Consider the following 15,537-nt stretch of genomic DNA (forward strand, 5'->3'; position numbering starts at 1 on the left):
TATCTGGCCCACGGTGACCCTAAAAATTTAGAAAATTAATATTTATCTGCCCCCGGCTGCCTGTAACACAACCCTCAATGGCTTGCCAAAACTCAGTAAGCGGCCCTCTGCCCGAAATAATTGCCCACCCCTGATCTACAAGCCTAGTTGTGTATACTGCATGACCAAAACCCTAAGCAGCAGTCTCACCAATCCAAAGAAATTGATATCCCAAATTAGGGCGATTAATATTTAGCTCACTGTGCATTCCTTTGGGTAAGTGAAATCAAGTACTAGATGGAGAGAATGAAGTAGTTACCCGTACTTGTCTGAGGCCAGACAGAAGGCAAGGGACATTTGCATCTTTATAGACTAACTAAATCAGAGATGTATAACATAAGCTTTTGTAAGTAGAGGGCTTACTTCATCAGGTGCTGTGAAGGGACTGTTTCCACTACGGAGATGTTTTCCCCTTGGGACCAAAAGGACTTGACAGTTTATTCAAAAGATATACACAGAAGTAAACCCAAGGATTGCACAACAAGATGTTTGCACATACATCCACACATCTCAAACTACTGTACAAGCATTATGTAAGCAAGTGTCCCTGTACTTAGAAGTACCTCCATCCTACTTATAAAAGGAAGAACAGAGGGAAAGGTTATATGATTCGCCCAAGACCAGTAACAGTCTAAAACAAATGCGTGTAGGAGTTCCGAATCTAAACACCCTGCTTTCACCCTCAGACAATGCTGTCTATTTACAGAGCTAAAGTGCTACTCAGCACAGAGAAATCCCATGCTGAAAATGTCTTTAAAAGATAGGGTGGGATACCACAAAGGTAGTAAATTACTGCCATCAGGAAATAACACTTCACGCTTTGCATCTTCAAAGTGTAGCGCAACCATTTGTCTTAACAAGGTGGTACACAAACTTCAAGTCACCATACGACAGTCTCTAATGGCATTAAAATGTAGTTACGTCTAACTGCAAGTTAGATCACAGTAACCATGCAATTAGCAAGTGGCACTGCTATATTTAGAAACCTTCTGTCTTCAACTAAAAGCCAGGAAACTGCTGTATGCGCAAGCAGCATACAATTCAATGGAAGAAAGAAACACGCACACACCCTGCCGTAAGATTTTTTGGCATGTTAGTCTACCTCTTACACTTACATCACGGCAGACAAATACCTACCCATTAGTGTTATAAGCTTGTTCTTCAGTTGAGTATCTAACCGGGCAATCATCATCTCTACAGCATTCCTGATTTCCCGAACTCGTTCATCCTTCGCACTGCGTACTGCCTCTACGTTTCTTTCCTGAAAGAGGGTCCAGGAGTAATATGCAGATAAATGGAGACGACCTTTTCCACAGAAGGCATAAAAATAAGCTGTTTTTGAAAGCAACTGAGGAGTAGAACAGGTGCAAATAATTGCCCACAAAATACAAGAAACTGCAGTTGCTGTAGGAAGACTTGTTTTGTTATGGAGGTATTTGCTATTTGCTATGGAGGTATTTATAACTCGATCTTGTTAAAGCAAGAAAAACAGATTACATTTAAACACGTACAATAGTGTACCAACACTACTATGGACAGGTTGAAAACATACTAATCTGGTCATGATTAAAATCCCCATTTTTAAAACACGTCCTATTTTCTGAGTCTAGACAACGAGACTTTTTATTATAGCAAATCACTATTAGCAATTTAAATACTTCAGTTTTCTACTGTGAATATATTTAGGTTTTTATTGAGTCATAAGTGTGCCCCCTGGTGGTGACCGAAGGTCTACAGGATAAAAAGCAAGGCACATTTTTCTCAGAGTGATTTCTCAAACCAGTCTTGTAAGCATGAAATGCCCCCTTGAAACTACAGTTTATATAGTTTCTTCTATGCAAAACAGAACAACAGACAAAAGATATAACTTCCTGGAAACAGCAGCCAAAGCAAAAGGAAAAAAATGTTTAAAGAAATGCTGACATTTACAAAGGTACTTTTCCTCCTTGAATCATCCCAAAGCACTTCACAAACCGTGTGCACCCAATACCTCCAACAGATCTTGGTCATCTTGGGTGTGAAGCAGGGCTAATCAACCAGCACACACTGCAAACCAACTGAAGGGAGCAAAGTATGGCAAGGAACAACAAGTAAACCTCTTTCTAACTTTAGAGCAAATAAGAATGTGCTCAGGTACAGCACATGAAACCTTATTTTCATTTTGCTCAAAAGGTTTGTACACTACATTGCACGCTTGCCAGAGAAATCTGAGAGTAAGGAGAACTGAACTGTCCTAATGGAATCTAAATCTGTAATTCCAGAAAACTAGATGCTTCAAGCTTTAAGATTACATCAAATATAGCTTGGCAGTTTTTGTTTTGGTACAACTATGCCATTCAGAAGTCTGAATGTTTCTCCAAATCAGTTATAACATTACAACCACAAGCATGAGCTCATTTGCAGCAGAGCAAGTTGCCTTATACCAGTGCAACCAATTTCCACTTGGAAAGGGAAACAAGCTATCCTGGAACATGACACTGTTGTTCCGGTAAGACTAAGTCATGTCAAAGGGACTGTACCTTACCTACACCAGTTTAATTAGAGGGACAACCTACCTGTTTAGGCAAGCCAGAATCCAGCTGCAGCTATCCCTGCAAGTCTCCCTATGGGATAACCTAGCCCTTCACTGATGGGTTTTCCACAAGACTAACCGCACAAAATCCACACAAAACATGATCAAGGGCATGCTGCAGCATATCGCTTCTATCAGGAATTCTCTCTTTTCAATCCATCTCTAACTTCTCTCCTATTACTGATAACCGGAAGACCTCAATCTTACATTTGTTGTGCAGACCAAAAGATGGAAACATTTCCCTGGATTGATTTCTTACCACTTCTTGCACTAGGCTGATCAGCTCCATGAGTCTCCTTCGAAGCTTTGCTACCTCTTCGTTCACTTTTGTGACATGCTGCTCATAAATTTCTGCCAGTGGCTTAAATGTGTGTCCTCCATGCTATTAAAAAATGGAAACAACAGAACATCCCATTTTACCGCACTGCTATTAAGAGGTGCCTTCTTCCCAGGCCTCATTCATTTGGCTGAAGGTTCCAGAGGAGACTTTTGATAGGAAGTCTGCCCTTCACTTCTCTAAGTAACAAAAAAAGCACCAGCAGTGCTTCCTGCAAGGACTTACTTGGAAATTGAGCACACATCCAAAAAGGAGCATTTACATTTACTGTGCAATGTTTTAACTAATCAAGCTAGGCAAAAAAATTGTTTGCATGAAAAAGCTATATATCTGTTGACAGTTCAGCCAAAAAACTGAACTACATGAAGTGTCTGCCTCTGAAGACTGTGTACATTTTGCCCTTGTCTTTCTCCTAGAGAAGAGACAATTCTTTCAAAAGGCCATATAATACAACACAATGTACCTTTTTCCTACAAAACAAAACAAAACAAAACAAAACAAAAAAAGCTGCATTGGAAAGATAATACAATAAAGCTTTTCAAACTGTTCCCACAATTAGGAAAAAAAATTTAAATGTAAACGTAACTTATAAGCCAAAACTGACTTAGTGTCTCTCTTCAATCAATCAGATTTAGGGAGCTTTGCACTGGAGTCTAGGATATATTCTGTTAAGAGCTAAGCAAGGAGAAAGCTATTCTAGTTTCCACTCAAACTGGAGAAGGAAGCAGCAGATGTCTATAGGGAGCATATCACAAAGGAGATGGCCATCTTTCCTGACCAAGGAGTGGCCCCCAAGTACCCAAGATTACATTGGTATTAAGCATACAGCAGTAATCATAGTGTTGGGCAAAGGACTCATTTCTTGCGCTAGAAATTTCTTGTTGTTACCTTCAGTTTGTCTACAGTAGTTTTGATCATGAAATATACAAGGGTCATTCTAGCCACGTTCCAACAGCACTTTCCTGCTTTACTATGTGGCATAAAATACTGCGTAAATTAAAGCCCAAATTTACCAGACTCTTGTTTTCCTGTAGCTGTAGTTTTTGATAAGCAATTTGAAAATGATAGTAAGAGTCTTATGTCATAATTACCATTTCTACAACAATTTAAGCACTACAGAGACAGTGGCCCATTTTTCCGTGTACGCATGACATGCTGTGAACTGTGTACTCACCATTCCTCCCCAGAGGGCGCATTGGTGGCAAATACATTTCTTACATGTCCAGCAGAACACACTCAGCTTTTCATGATGATTTTCACACCTATAAAAAAAATGTTATGGGAAATTACACAACTGTAAGTAGGGTACAAAGCAGGTTTTTTTGTTGGCATGGCTTTGGGAGCAGAGCAGTAAGTTCTAGGGGTGACCAAAGGTTTCCAAATAACCATTAGCCAAAATAAGTTGCAAATGACAATTTTTTTTAAATAAAGAGGTCTCAGCTCCCATTAGCGATCAAGATCCAAGATACTTGAGAAGCTATTTATCTCTGTTCCTCCAAGACAACCACGATGGGCAGGATTTGTTGGACCGGGATGTGAATCTTAGGAGTTCAATGACTCCCAAATGCTGGTGTCACGCTTATACTGTCACCTGGATTAATTTTTTATCCTCGGCATTACAACCTGTCTCTGGCTGTCTTCTGCAATAAGGGCAGGAGCAGTCATTTTAATGTCATCTTCAAGACTGTGCAAGACCTTCCTTGATTCAACTATGTTTCATCGATCTTTATCAAGAGAGTACAGAAACTTAAAATGAACATGCAAGGCAAAAAAAAAAAGAGAATACAATAAAACTGAATACTCTTTAAGTTCATCATTTGAATATCTTTGCTCACGTGCAATTAACCATCAGGTAGGTCACATGGGAACCAGGTGCTCAAATATGAAGTGTTGCTTTAATAGTGTTATAGTTTTCATTGGCTCTTTTTTACTATCTTGCTTTTTGGTGAATGGCTGTTCTGTGGTTTTAACCATAGTTGACAAGACTACCACATAAGTTCTTGAAATGAAACATAAAACACTCAACAACAAAATACAAGATTTGAAAGGCTTAACTGTGCCCAGGAACTACACTGTATTGCTACTGAAACTGAACAAGGGCTCACTTGGTCCAGCTTCTATTTGCTAGAGAACAGAGTTCAGAAAATATCAGCTTTTGTCCCTCCCCAGTTTTTTAAAACTGTAAATGCTCCTCGGTATTAATGCCTTTCACATAAGTTTCTGCTTCAGAGGTAAAATGCACAGCCGGCTCCACAGAGCAGCAAATGCCATCATCACCCTCTTCCTCTTGTTAGAGCAGAACTTCAAACCCAGTGGTCAAATGGCATCTATGCCACCAAGGTACCGGATTGGATTTCTGGAAACAACAGATTGTTCTGCTGTTATTCTTCCAAGAACTTACAAAATTTTCCATTTTAGAATTTTTTTTTAAATTCAAACACTTCAGTGTTTACTCATGTTAGGTTTCACAACATTAGAACGAATAAGAATAGCAACATTAAAGCATCTGAAAGGAAAGAAAAGCTGGACCACTATCATCCCATTTTATAAACAAGCCGATGAACCCACTCAAACAAACCTGATAGATGGCTAACTCCAAACTGCCAAACCCTAAGGATCTGCAAAAGGTCCTTGTTGTGCTCATAATCTGGCACCCACAATCACCATGAATGGAAATGAGCAATAAAGGAACACCTGTCTTCGTTCTTCCCATGTCCTTCTCTCAAAGAACATTAGGCCATACTGGTGCAAATGTAATTTTATAAGCTTTTTCTTTTACAGCCTAGAGAAACTCTGTTTTTTATACCATTTTCAGGAACTGCCTCCCATCTCTAGAAGTAAGGAAGTCAGTTGCTAGCTGTTTGCCACCCTTTGACTGGAATCATGAAGTTCAAAGGGATGTTAAGTGGTAGTGTGAGAGAACTGTGCACACCAATGGACAGTGGGAGAGGAACAAAACTGACTTCTACTACTTCATTGCACACTCCAGTGTGCCAGTACTTAGGAACTCTAATTCAGTTCCTAACTGTAAACAGAGGAGAATTAAATGCCTGCTGTTTTGAAGGTTTCCTGGTTTATTTCAAAATGAAGAGTCTGTTCTACATACTTGTCTTTCTCATTTTCCTCATGCTTATTAAGGTTGCATAGCTGAAGTGTGTCAAGTTGTTGTGTAACCTCCTCTGCCCAACGACAGTTCACGAGTTCCCGTAGCTGAAGTGGGGCTCTACAAATAAAAATAAATGCCAAAGTTAGATTAAATAATTCAATTTCAGGATCCTAAATACAGTAATGAAACTAGTCTTTTCAATTTCACTCAGCTGGGGAAGTGGGGGTTACCACCTGCCATTGAGAACTTGCTTTTGCAAGCCCTATATTTATGGGATGCATATTGTAAAATCTTGTCCACAAAGCTGCTATTTCATTGGATACATTACACCATGTCTGTTCTTTGACAGATCAGTCACATAGAGGGCAACTTCCAGACTGATTGAAATTTACAGGAACTGATCGCCCAGGAGAGGGACTAAGCAAAGAGAGGAGATTCAATAATAGTTATGAGTGGAGCCCTATCCAGTCCTCCTGGCTTGATAATGTAACAGGTCAAAATTACTAAGAATTTAGCCAAACTAAGAGGACGAAGGGGGAAGAAATGACTGGGCTGGTGTCTGGATAAATCTGTATATCCTATTAAAAGCAACTTTCAAACAGAAACCCACAACTTTCCATAGTATATACTTTCCAAAACAATAACCATTGCAAAACAAACTACATGCATTTCCAGGATATTCCCAATATATTAAAGTTACCTTACCGACAGTGAGGGCACTGAGCTCTTTGTTCGGTCAGCCAACGCTGAAGAAAAAAAACAAAGATGCACATTTTAAGAGGGTATTAAAAAGTTAAGGCAAGAAGAGTCACACATGCTAGTCTCTTGTTCTTATTTCAACAGAAGTCATTTTTTCCCGTTTCAACCTGCTACTTTTCCTTATTTACATACAAATAATTTAAAATTAGCTTTCAGCAACAGAATTATGTTGAATCAATCTCAAAATCCATACAAAACGGGGGGGGGGGGGGTGTTGTTTGCTTTGCTCATTTAATAAATTTTCCATTAATAAAGGGAGTGCTGAGATATCCACCATTCTGTTAGAAACCAAAGAACGCATATATTTTTCTAGTTATATAGAAGGATATATTAGCAAAAAGGTGCAGTGAGGACAGTGCAGGTATTTCTCTCTGCCTTTGATGCTAGTCTTTGGGGTATCACATATTCTGACCCTGGCCTAGTTTGAAAGCTTTCTTTCAGTAGTTAGTGGAAGCAATAATAATTCAATAGGCCTCACTGTGGGGTTCTGGAAGATAAACTTCTTACCTGGCTTATCTATGCCTCCCAAAGAACTGCATCAACTCAATATAACCTGCAAATGCAAACTTCAGCAATTAAGCTGCTTATTTTAGGTCAGCCTCACTACTATGTTAGAGCCTCCCTTCAGCAACAGAGCAACACCCTGATCTGTCATTAGAGTCTTTCATCTATAATAATTATTTGCATAGCTTACAGGTCAGAGGATGATTTTTCTACTTGCCAGTCCTGCAAACACTACCCTTAAATCAGAAAGTTTTAACTGATCTTGTTTTCTCTTCCACTATCACAAGACAAATTTCCACACACTAAACCAAACTGAACCAGCTCGCTAATTAAAGCGCCTGGCGCCACAATGCAAAGCGTGTATAAAAGTACCCAAAGAATACGAGTGAATATGCTGAAAGCTCTGAAGTGAAGAAGGAAAAACACATACATTTGGGTACCTTACAGATTATGAGTTACCATTGTTAAATTTACTGCATACATGCAAATTAGAAGATGAAAATGTAACTTACCCGAATACAACTGAAACAACATAGCTTGGAGCAGTGGGGACACAGGCGCGCATCACGCAACTTCTCCATACAAATAAAACATCGGAATACTTCCGCAATGCTCTGCAAAAGTGATTCATGCCACTGTTAAGACACAAGCTTGAACTGTGTTTCATTTATTCTCCAAGCAAAATGCTGGATTTAACTAAAACAACACTCTACTTTGAAGGGCTAGGGACAAAGCTACTGCTTATTCACAGACAAACATCATGGATCATATTTTCCCTTTTCTCCAGGCCACACTGTTAGTTTAATGTCCATTTTAAAGCCTATTTCCCCAGGCAGCATTTACTTTGCTTTGGTTTATCCCTTTATTTTTCCATTTATCTGCTTTAGCAAGGATGAGACATTGTACAAGTGAGCTATCATATAGCTGCACTTGTATCTATACGATATCAAGCAGTTGCCAAGTGAAGAGGTACTATTCACAGAGATTTCCACACCTACAAATTTTACCTCACTGGCAGTAAGCCTTGTTTAAGAAAATATGTATGTAAATATATTTATAACTTTATAGCATGTTAATGGGAAGGTACCGAACTAAAAATAATTTACAGACTGTATGCTCCCTTTCTTACATTATTCTTTCAAGTCTGAAGTCCACATTTACCACCTACTCTCCCAGCAATTTCTTTACTTCTTCCACCTTGCTCAGCTTGGAGAATAAAGTCATGATCTGCTAATAAGCTGGATCTAGAGCAAGTCAAGATTTTGTGAAAATAAGTAAAGAAACAGAAATATTTTGTACAGGCTGAAATCTTGGTCTCTGTTTCTGAAGGAACAATAACACTGCTAGGATCCCAAACTGATATTTGTGAAACCTCAGGCCAACAGAAATATCATGAAGGTTTTTAGTATATATACACATCTACTGACAACAAATGTCCTTTACAATGCTCCTCCATGGTTTGAGATCCAAGCTTTACAACACTCTGCCAAAGTGTGAGAACCTGACTGTAAAAGACTAGTTTATTGTTTGCTCCAGCTTAGCTTGAATGACAAAACTTCAGCTACAGCAACATGACATAAAACAATCAAAGAAAATCCTTGTCTCAACCACTACAATTAACACTAAGCTAAATAAATCACTAGACCTACGGCAGGTTGCAGATTTGCCCTACTTTTGAAGACTGCAAATGCTGCAGAATGCTATTCTTGCAAAGGAAATCTTTTGTTTCCCATGTCAATCACTAGCCACCTCTGGAAAAAGAGATACCTGATCTACAATGCATATTCATGAAAAAAAAAAAGAGGTTGGTAGATATAAAGTTATTTATATAAAGGCACATGAGGAGGGGCACAAAAATATTTCCAATTTACCCCATTCTACAGTCCTTTTATTTCATAAAACGTTTAGGACTTTTTGAAGGGAGAGGAACAATGGCATTTGCCAAACCTAATCAAACCAGTGATCCATCTAGCTCCATATCCTCTCTTTTAAAAGCGGCCAGTATCAGATGAAAATGCAAGACAGCAAAAAAGTAAAGGCTAAACACCATAGGTCAGCAACCAGCCTCTGCTCTAAAGCACGAGGGCTTATATATCCCTTCTAAAAATGAATATAAAACTCTTGTTCCATAAACATCTGATTTTTTTTAAACCTAAGTACTGGTGCTCTAAGAAATCTTGTGACAATAAACACTAGGGGATAACTACCTACCATGTAATATGAGACGTGTACACTTACACATTACCTTATTTTCCTGAATTACTTTCATCGTGTCCTGTCTTAGGCCCGTCTACTGGGGAGGTAAACTGCCCAGCCTGAGTGCATGAGAATCGCTGTTCTGCAACACCTATCCCAGCGTCATTTCCTTAGTTATGCCGCTCAAGTTCCCCATGTAGACAAGCCCTTATTTACTCACCTCCTGTCTACAGCAGAATGTCCTAGCCTTTTCATTCTCTCTTTACGTCTATTCTTCCATAGTTCAAACCATTTGGGCCTCCCTGCTCTGAACAACGCTGGCTTTTCCAACCAACGAGCATTAAAAGCAGGGTGTGAATTAAGGGGGAGTTGGGAGGGGGCTAAGCCAGCCCCCCATGAGAGACCAGAGCCCCCAAGATTTGAAAATCATAACCTGGAAGGGGGGGTCCTCTGATCAGCTTGCTCCTTCACTTACGTGACCTTCTTAATCAATGAGCTGGTTTAATTTTTATTTTTTTTGCAGACCCCATCCCCAAGAGTCAAAGTGTAACTCCAACCCTGATTAAACGCAAGAGCGGGCGTTTCTTTTTCCTAAATAGAGCCGAGCCTATGGGCATTTGTACACGTGGCTGTGCTGCAGCGCCAGGTGCTTCCGACAGCGCCCGGCGCTGCGACGCACACGGTCGTACAAGCGGTGACGTGCGTCAGCGCTAGGGTGGCCATCGCAGAGGACATCCCCGTTTCCTGCTCCTCTGTCGATACAAAACCTGACACCTTTGTGTCCTCTAGCTCTCTCTTCAAGACAGAGAACGTATTTTCGTCTTCGAGAGAAAAACAGAGGGCATAAAGGCGTCCGGTTTCGTATCACCACAGGACGCCCGGACCGTCCTCTACGGTGGCCACCTACCAGGGAGGGTTTAAAATGTGCATTTGCCTTCCCGACGCGCCGTAATTCGTGTTGTTACGTCGTGGGACGAAACCTCCTGGGAGCGATTCAAATGGAGCTGGGGACCCTGCGGGCGCCGTCGCAGACGACAGTCCAGTTTTCTGCTCCTCCGTCCGTAAGAAACCGGACGCATTTTTGTCTTCAAAGAGAAAAGCGGCGGACGTCAAGGTGTCCGGTTTAGCGCCGACGACGGGCGGAGGGCAACTGGACTGTCCTCTCCGACGGCCGCCCCGCTCGGCGCCCAGAAAGCGGCGGTGTGCTCCCGAACTAAGCCGCAGCGCAGACGTTTCGGTTCGAAAGCGCCCCGCTGCCGTTTCCTGCGCGCGCCTCACCGCTCGCGCCCCTTTGCTCCCACCCGCCCGGACCCCCAGCGCGGCTCGGGACGAAAGGCACGTGTGTAAGCGCCCGCGTGAAACGAAACGCCGTTTCCAGGCCTGCGCTGCACAAACGCCCGCGCTGGCCCGGGGGCCTCTCAGCGCCCCTTGCCCCCGGGGCACCTGCAGGTGCCTGGCCCCGCCCCTCCCCCACGGGTGTTTCTGACAGGACCCCCAACATGGCGGCCGCCGGCTCCCTGAGGGAGCGCCCCGGGCCCCGCGCTCACCTCCACGCTCTGCTCGTCCATGACGGCGGCCCTGCGGGGAGAGGGAGAGAGAGGGAAGGAGGGTGAGATGAGGTGAGGTGAGGGCAGGCGTTGCTGCTCAACGGCCCGGCTTCCTCCACGGCCCGGCCATGTCCGCGCGCCCCGCCCCAGTCCTCCCGCCCCCTCGCAACGCGCATGCGTCCCGTCTCAAGCTTCCCGCCCCCTCGCCACGCGCATGCGCTACGGGAGGTTCCCACCCTGGCTGCTGTCTGCAGGGGAAGGGGAGGGGGATTCACAAGCTGCAGCAAGGCTGCGTGTTGGGGGACGTTGCTGGCGAGGAGGGTGGTGGAGAGCCGCAGCAGGGCTGCCCAGAGACGTGCCCGTCCTTGGAGGTGTTGAAGACATAAAAAAGGCTTGGGTGGGATGATGCAGTTGGAGCAGGGGGCTGGACCGGATGTGATCCCCTGAGGTCCCTTCCCACCCTCCTCCGAGAAGTGAAGGGCTGCAGCCAGCTTCAAAACTGGCCCATGGGGTGACAACGTGACCTTGCAAAAGGTTGATGGGTCTACTGTCACTTCTGTCTGCGCCGCCTGCCCGCCTCTGGTTGCAGAAGGGGGAAGGGAGGGGTTTCAGCCCTGCTCCAATTCCCCACTAGAGCCACTTGAGGAACCCCTAGACCCGCGGGTCTCCACCTTTTTTTGTATCGGGACCCATTTATAAACATCCACGGCCAGCACCCCTCGCTCCCCACCAGCTGGCCCATGCGTGTGGGGCAGCGGTGGGTACGTGGGGCATGGTGAGGTGTGTGGGGCAGGGGACTGCCAGGCTGCAAGGGAAAAGCCACGGTTTCCCCATGTTTTTCTGCTTTAAAAGCTCAATGAGCCATTTCTAAAGTTTTTTCGTGACCCTTTCATACTTTCTTGTGACCAGCTTTTGGGTTGCGACCCTCAGGTTGAGAAACGCTGCACTAGAAGGAGCTCCGTCTCCCTCCTTCCTTCCTGCCCTGAGAGCAGGGACAGGCTGAGAGAGGGGCCATTGCTGGGGAAAGCTGACTGCAAGGGGCAGCTAACAGCTGGATTCCCCTCCCTGCTGGAACCAGCTGTGAACATCTGTGTTTCCAGGGATGATTGCAAACCCCAACCCTTCCTGCAAAGCGTTTTTAGTTACAGCAGGGACCTGTACTTCTGTCTGCAACCATGTTTTTTCAAGCACTGACTGTAAAGCTGGTTGGCTCTTTTTGTAGCTAGAGAGTCATTTTTACCCTGTGACAATTACTTTGCAAGGGTGGCTGGTCTACATTTATTACTCAATTAGCCCATTAATTGTGATAATTACATTGCACCTGTGGCATCTACATTTATCTGGGGAATAATCAGTTAATTGTGTAAAGTATGCAAGTATAGTAGGGACTTAAGGGCCCTGCTACACATTCAAATGAAAGCTGGCTAGAAGTCATCTCTAAAGTTGTTGCATATTTTTCAAGCACTGATGTTACAGCTGGTTGGCTTTTTTTGTAGCTGGAGAGTCACTTTTATCATGTGATAATTACTTTGCAGGGGTGGCCAGATTAATTGGCTAATCACAGGATAAATTTAATCCTATGATTAGCCAGTTAATGGTATACCAGGGGCCTAGGTGTTTTAACTAAAACCTTTGAGTTATAGAGCCAGGATAGTAGCTGAGGACATCAGATTGCATTCAAATTTGAAAGGGCAATCATCTAGCTCTCAAGGTTACAGAAAAAGCTTCTGCAAAAGGCGTGTTTAGCTTCTGACCTGTGGGCCAAATCCAGCTCATGGAGTCAAGGGATCTAGCCCATTGGGCTCTGCACAGGTCTAGAAATCTGGAAGGGGGAGTGGTGGAAATTAACCCTAATACCCCTCCACCACTGCTAGATTTTCAGGCACAGTGGAGCCAGGGCAGGCTACTGTTGCACGGGCAATGCGGGTTGGGCCTGGCCCAAACTGTAGCAGTTTCCCCCCACAGTGACACAAGTCCTGGGAGCTGCATGTGATAGAGGTGGGCCAGCCTGGCTCTCCTCCTTGCTGCCACATGCAACTCCTGGAACTGGTGGGAGCCAGGCACTGCTGGCAGGGGCTGTGCGCCATGGGGGAGGACATGGGAGGGTCCCCACACCACCCCATCACACCCCACATACTGCCCACCCAAGCTCTGCGCTTCCAGCATCCCACTGAGCACAAGCCCTGGGCTCTCTGCTCCCACCAGCCCCATGCTCCACCCAGCTGCAGCTTCCCTACCTGCTGCCCGGAGCAAGCACTGCAGTAGGGAGACGAGGAGGAGCCCACTGAGGCCAGGGAAGCCGAGCAGGTCCTGGGGCAGCTGCAGCAGTGGTCCCACCCAGAAGTGGGCTTGCTGGCTGGGGCTGTCCTGCACATGAGGGTGGGAGCAAAGCTTGCAGGCTGGGTGGGGTACAATGCATTGGTAAGTGCCCGTGGGCCATATATTTTGTCTGCTCCTGTTCTAGCTACATGGCCAGATCCAGCCCACCAGCCAGATACCACTATCCTAAACCATACAAGGTTAAAAATAGCATGATTTGAATTGTCTTATTAAAGTGATCTCTCTGTTCTTGGGAGTCCTCACATGGTTAATGCCTGGGGTTGGTAATACTAAAATTTATGGCACACATTTGAAAAGCACTTCCCTCCACCTACCTGCCAGAGAGATGGCAACTCGGGATTCTCTGCTGCTCATGCTACAGTTGATGACATCGCTAACACCTAAAGCAGTTTAAAGGCAGTTTCCTGCAGCTGTTACAGAAGCCACATGCACCTCTATATTTCTTTTTTCTCCCCTAACTCGAAGGTTTAAGTTTTACTTCCACTTCTAGACCTTCTCTAGGCCATTTTGCTGGATTCAGCTACTTGAGGTATATGGATAGAGGCCAACCTATTTCTAAAATCACTACAGAAGGGGTGCATAGCATATACTTTAAAAGACTTTCTAGATAATTGGCAGTTAGTAGTGTGAACATCTGTGGGGGGAACCAAGAAGGTCATAACTCAGAAGAGAAACCCATAGAAGGCTGCATCTACACAGTGTTTGCCAGTGTAGTTATATTAAGAAGCCATCATAATGGAGACAACTACAGTTCCTTTGCTTAGACAACTTAGTTTGGGAAACTGGCAAAAGCTACATTGGCAAGGCCTTTGATAAGTTGCTGTTCTGCAGGTGTAAAGCAGGCCCATACCTTTCCCATTTCCCAGAGGGAAAACAAACCAGTACCCTTACCTAATAACTACTTGCCCCTCATCCCAGCAGAGTGAGCAAACCTAGGTTGTTAAGTTATTGAAATAGCAGCTCTAGAGTAATACCAGAGTGCTCCAGCAAAAAAAACCCACAAAGTATAATTTAAAACATAAGATTTTTTTCCCCACTCTGAAAATAATTAGAGAGTTGTCTCCACAAAAACTGTTTGCTGAACCTGTTCCTAGAATCAAGCAAAGTGGAGAAAAGAACATAGGCTGACAGTACCACAAGCACTCATAAGATTCAGCTCTTCTTGTCTGAATGTATTAGACCAAGTTGCTCGTAACATTTGAGGCTAGAAAGGGAATCTTCCTCAAAGGCAAGGATTTGGGGACTTTTTTTTATACTATAGAATTTAGCAAGATTTATACATCACATATGCAACATCAATATTTCTTGCATGCTCAGAAATTACCCGTTACTAAGCCTCAGGTCTTTGGGTTCTGTGTTTTCCCAAGCCTCATCTACGGCAGCAAACTTATCCCTTGCCGACAATGGATTTCAGCAAAAGGTGCTAAACATAGTTTAGCTGCAAGGACAGACTAACGCTTTAGCCTGTTTCTGAAATGGTCTTGAAGATGGTTTATCTTTAACTACACTTGCAGTTAAATCATATTTAGCACCAGTTCAGCCACAGTTGTTGCCCATCGTCATTCACTTTTATCATTCATCCCAGTGTCAGAAGCAATTTAATCTTCACTGCAAAATACAAGGAGAGCAGAGAAACCTGACTAGAATAGAAAATCATTGATACAACCAAGAGTAAAAGTTTTTCAACCTGTGTAGTGTTTATACCTTTATATAATAATATAAAGAAGCTGCAGTATTGCGGTTATATCCCACTTGTCTTTCTGGAACAGTGCAGAAATTACATGGGCCTGTAGGCAAATAGAAGCTTTATTAAAATGAGCAGAAGCTTGTGAAATGGGTTTCCCATCATCTTAAAATTATTTGAACTCCAAGTATATGCATGAATTTCCCTTCTAAGAAGGAAGAACATGATCCTATGACCCCAGCTGACATCCTGCCCTTTGGGCGGGGGGCTGGACTCGATGATCTTCCGAGGTCCCTTCCAGCCCTAATGTCTATGAAATCTATGAAACATACATGACAATAACATAATGCAGAGGGAAAAGGTATGAACATATCTTAAAAAAAAACAAACCAAAAAAAAACCAAAAAACCCCACAACAAAAAACACCTTTTACCTTCAAAAATCAAATCCAAT

At 43.5% G+C, this 15,537-nt stretch overlaps 1 protein-coding gene across 3 annotated transcripts in view; it reads right to left on the bottom strand.

Moving 5' to 3' along the window:
* TRIM37 (tripartite motif containing 37) overlaps positions 1-11,216 on the bottom strand; it is a 38,713-nt gene extending 27,497 nt beyond the window's left edge. For 2 of the 3 annotated variants that reach the window (XR_002092083.2, XR_002092082.2), the window contains exons 1-7: positions 11,061-11,216; positions 7,830-7,931; positions 6,760-6,800; positions 6,055-6,171; positions 4,123-4,210; positions 2,871-2,993; positions 1,177-1,300 (exon numbers count right to left, since the gene is read on the bottom strand). Coding sequence is in view for 1 of the 3 variants with exons in the window: in XM_019493332.2 (XP_019348877.1) it covers positions 1,177-1,300; positions 2,871-2,993; positions 4,123-4,210; positions 6,055-6,171; positions 6,760-6,800; positions 7,830-7,931; positions 11,061-11,081 (616 nt within the window). In the remaining 2 variants the exon portion in view is untranslated. The remainder of the gene's footprint in view (positions 1-1,176; positions 1,301-2,870; positions 2,994-4,122; positions 4,211-6,054; positions 6,172-6,759; positions 6,801-7,829; positions 7,932-11,060) is intronic. The other variant, XM_019493332.2, reaches the window with a different exon arrangement.
* Positions 11,217-15,537: the final 4,321 nt, after the last annotated feature.

Source organism: Alligator mississippiensis, chromosome 14 (assembly GCF_030867095.1).
Source record: "Alligator mississippiensis isolate rAllMis1 chromosome 14, rAllMis1, whole genome shotgun sequence".
Taxonomy (NCBI): domain Eukaryota; kingdom Metazoa; phylum Chordata; order Crocodylia; family Alligatoridae; genus Alligator; species Alligator mississippiensis.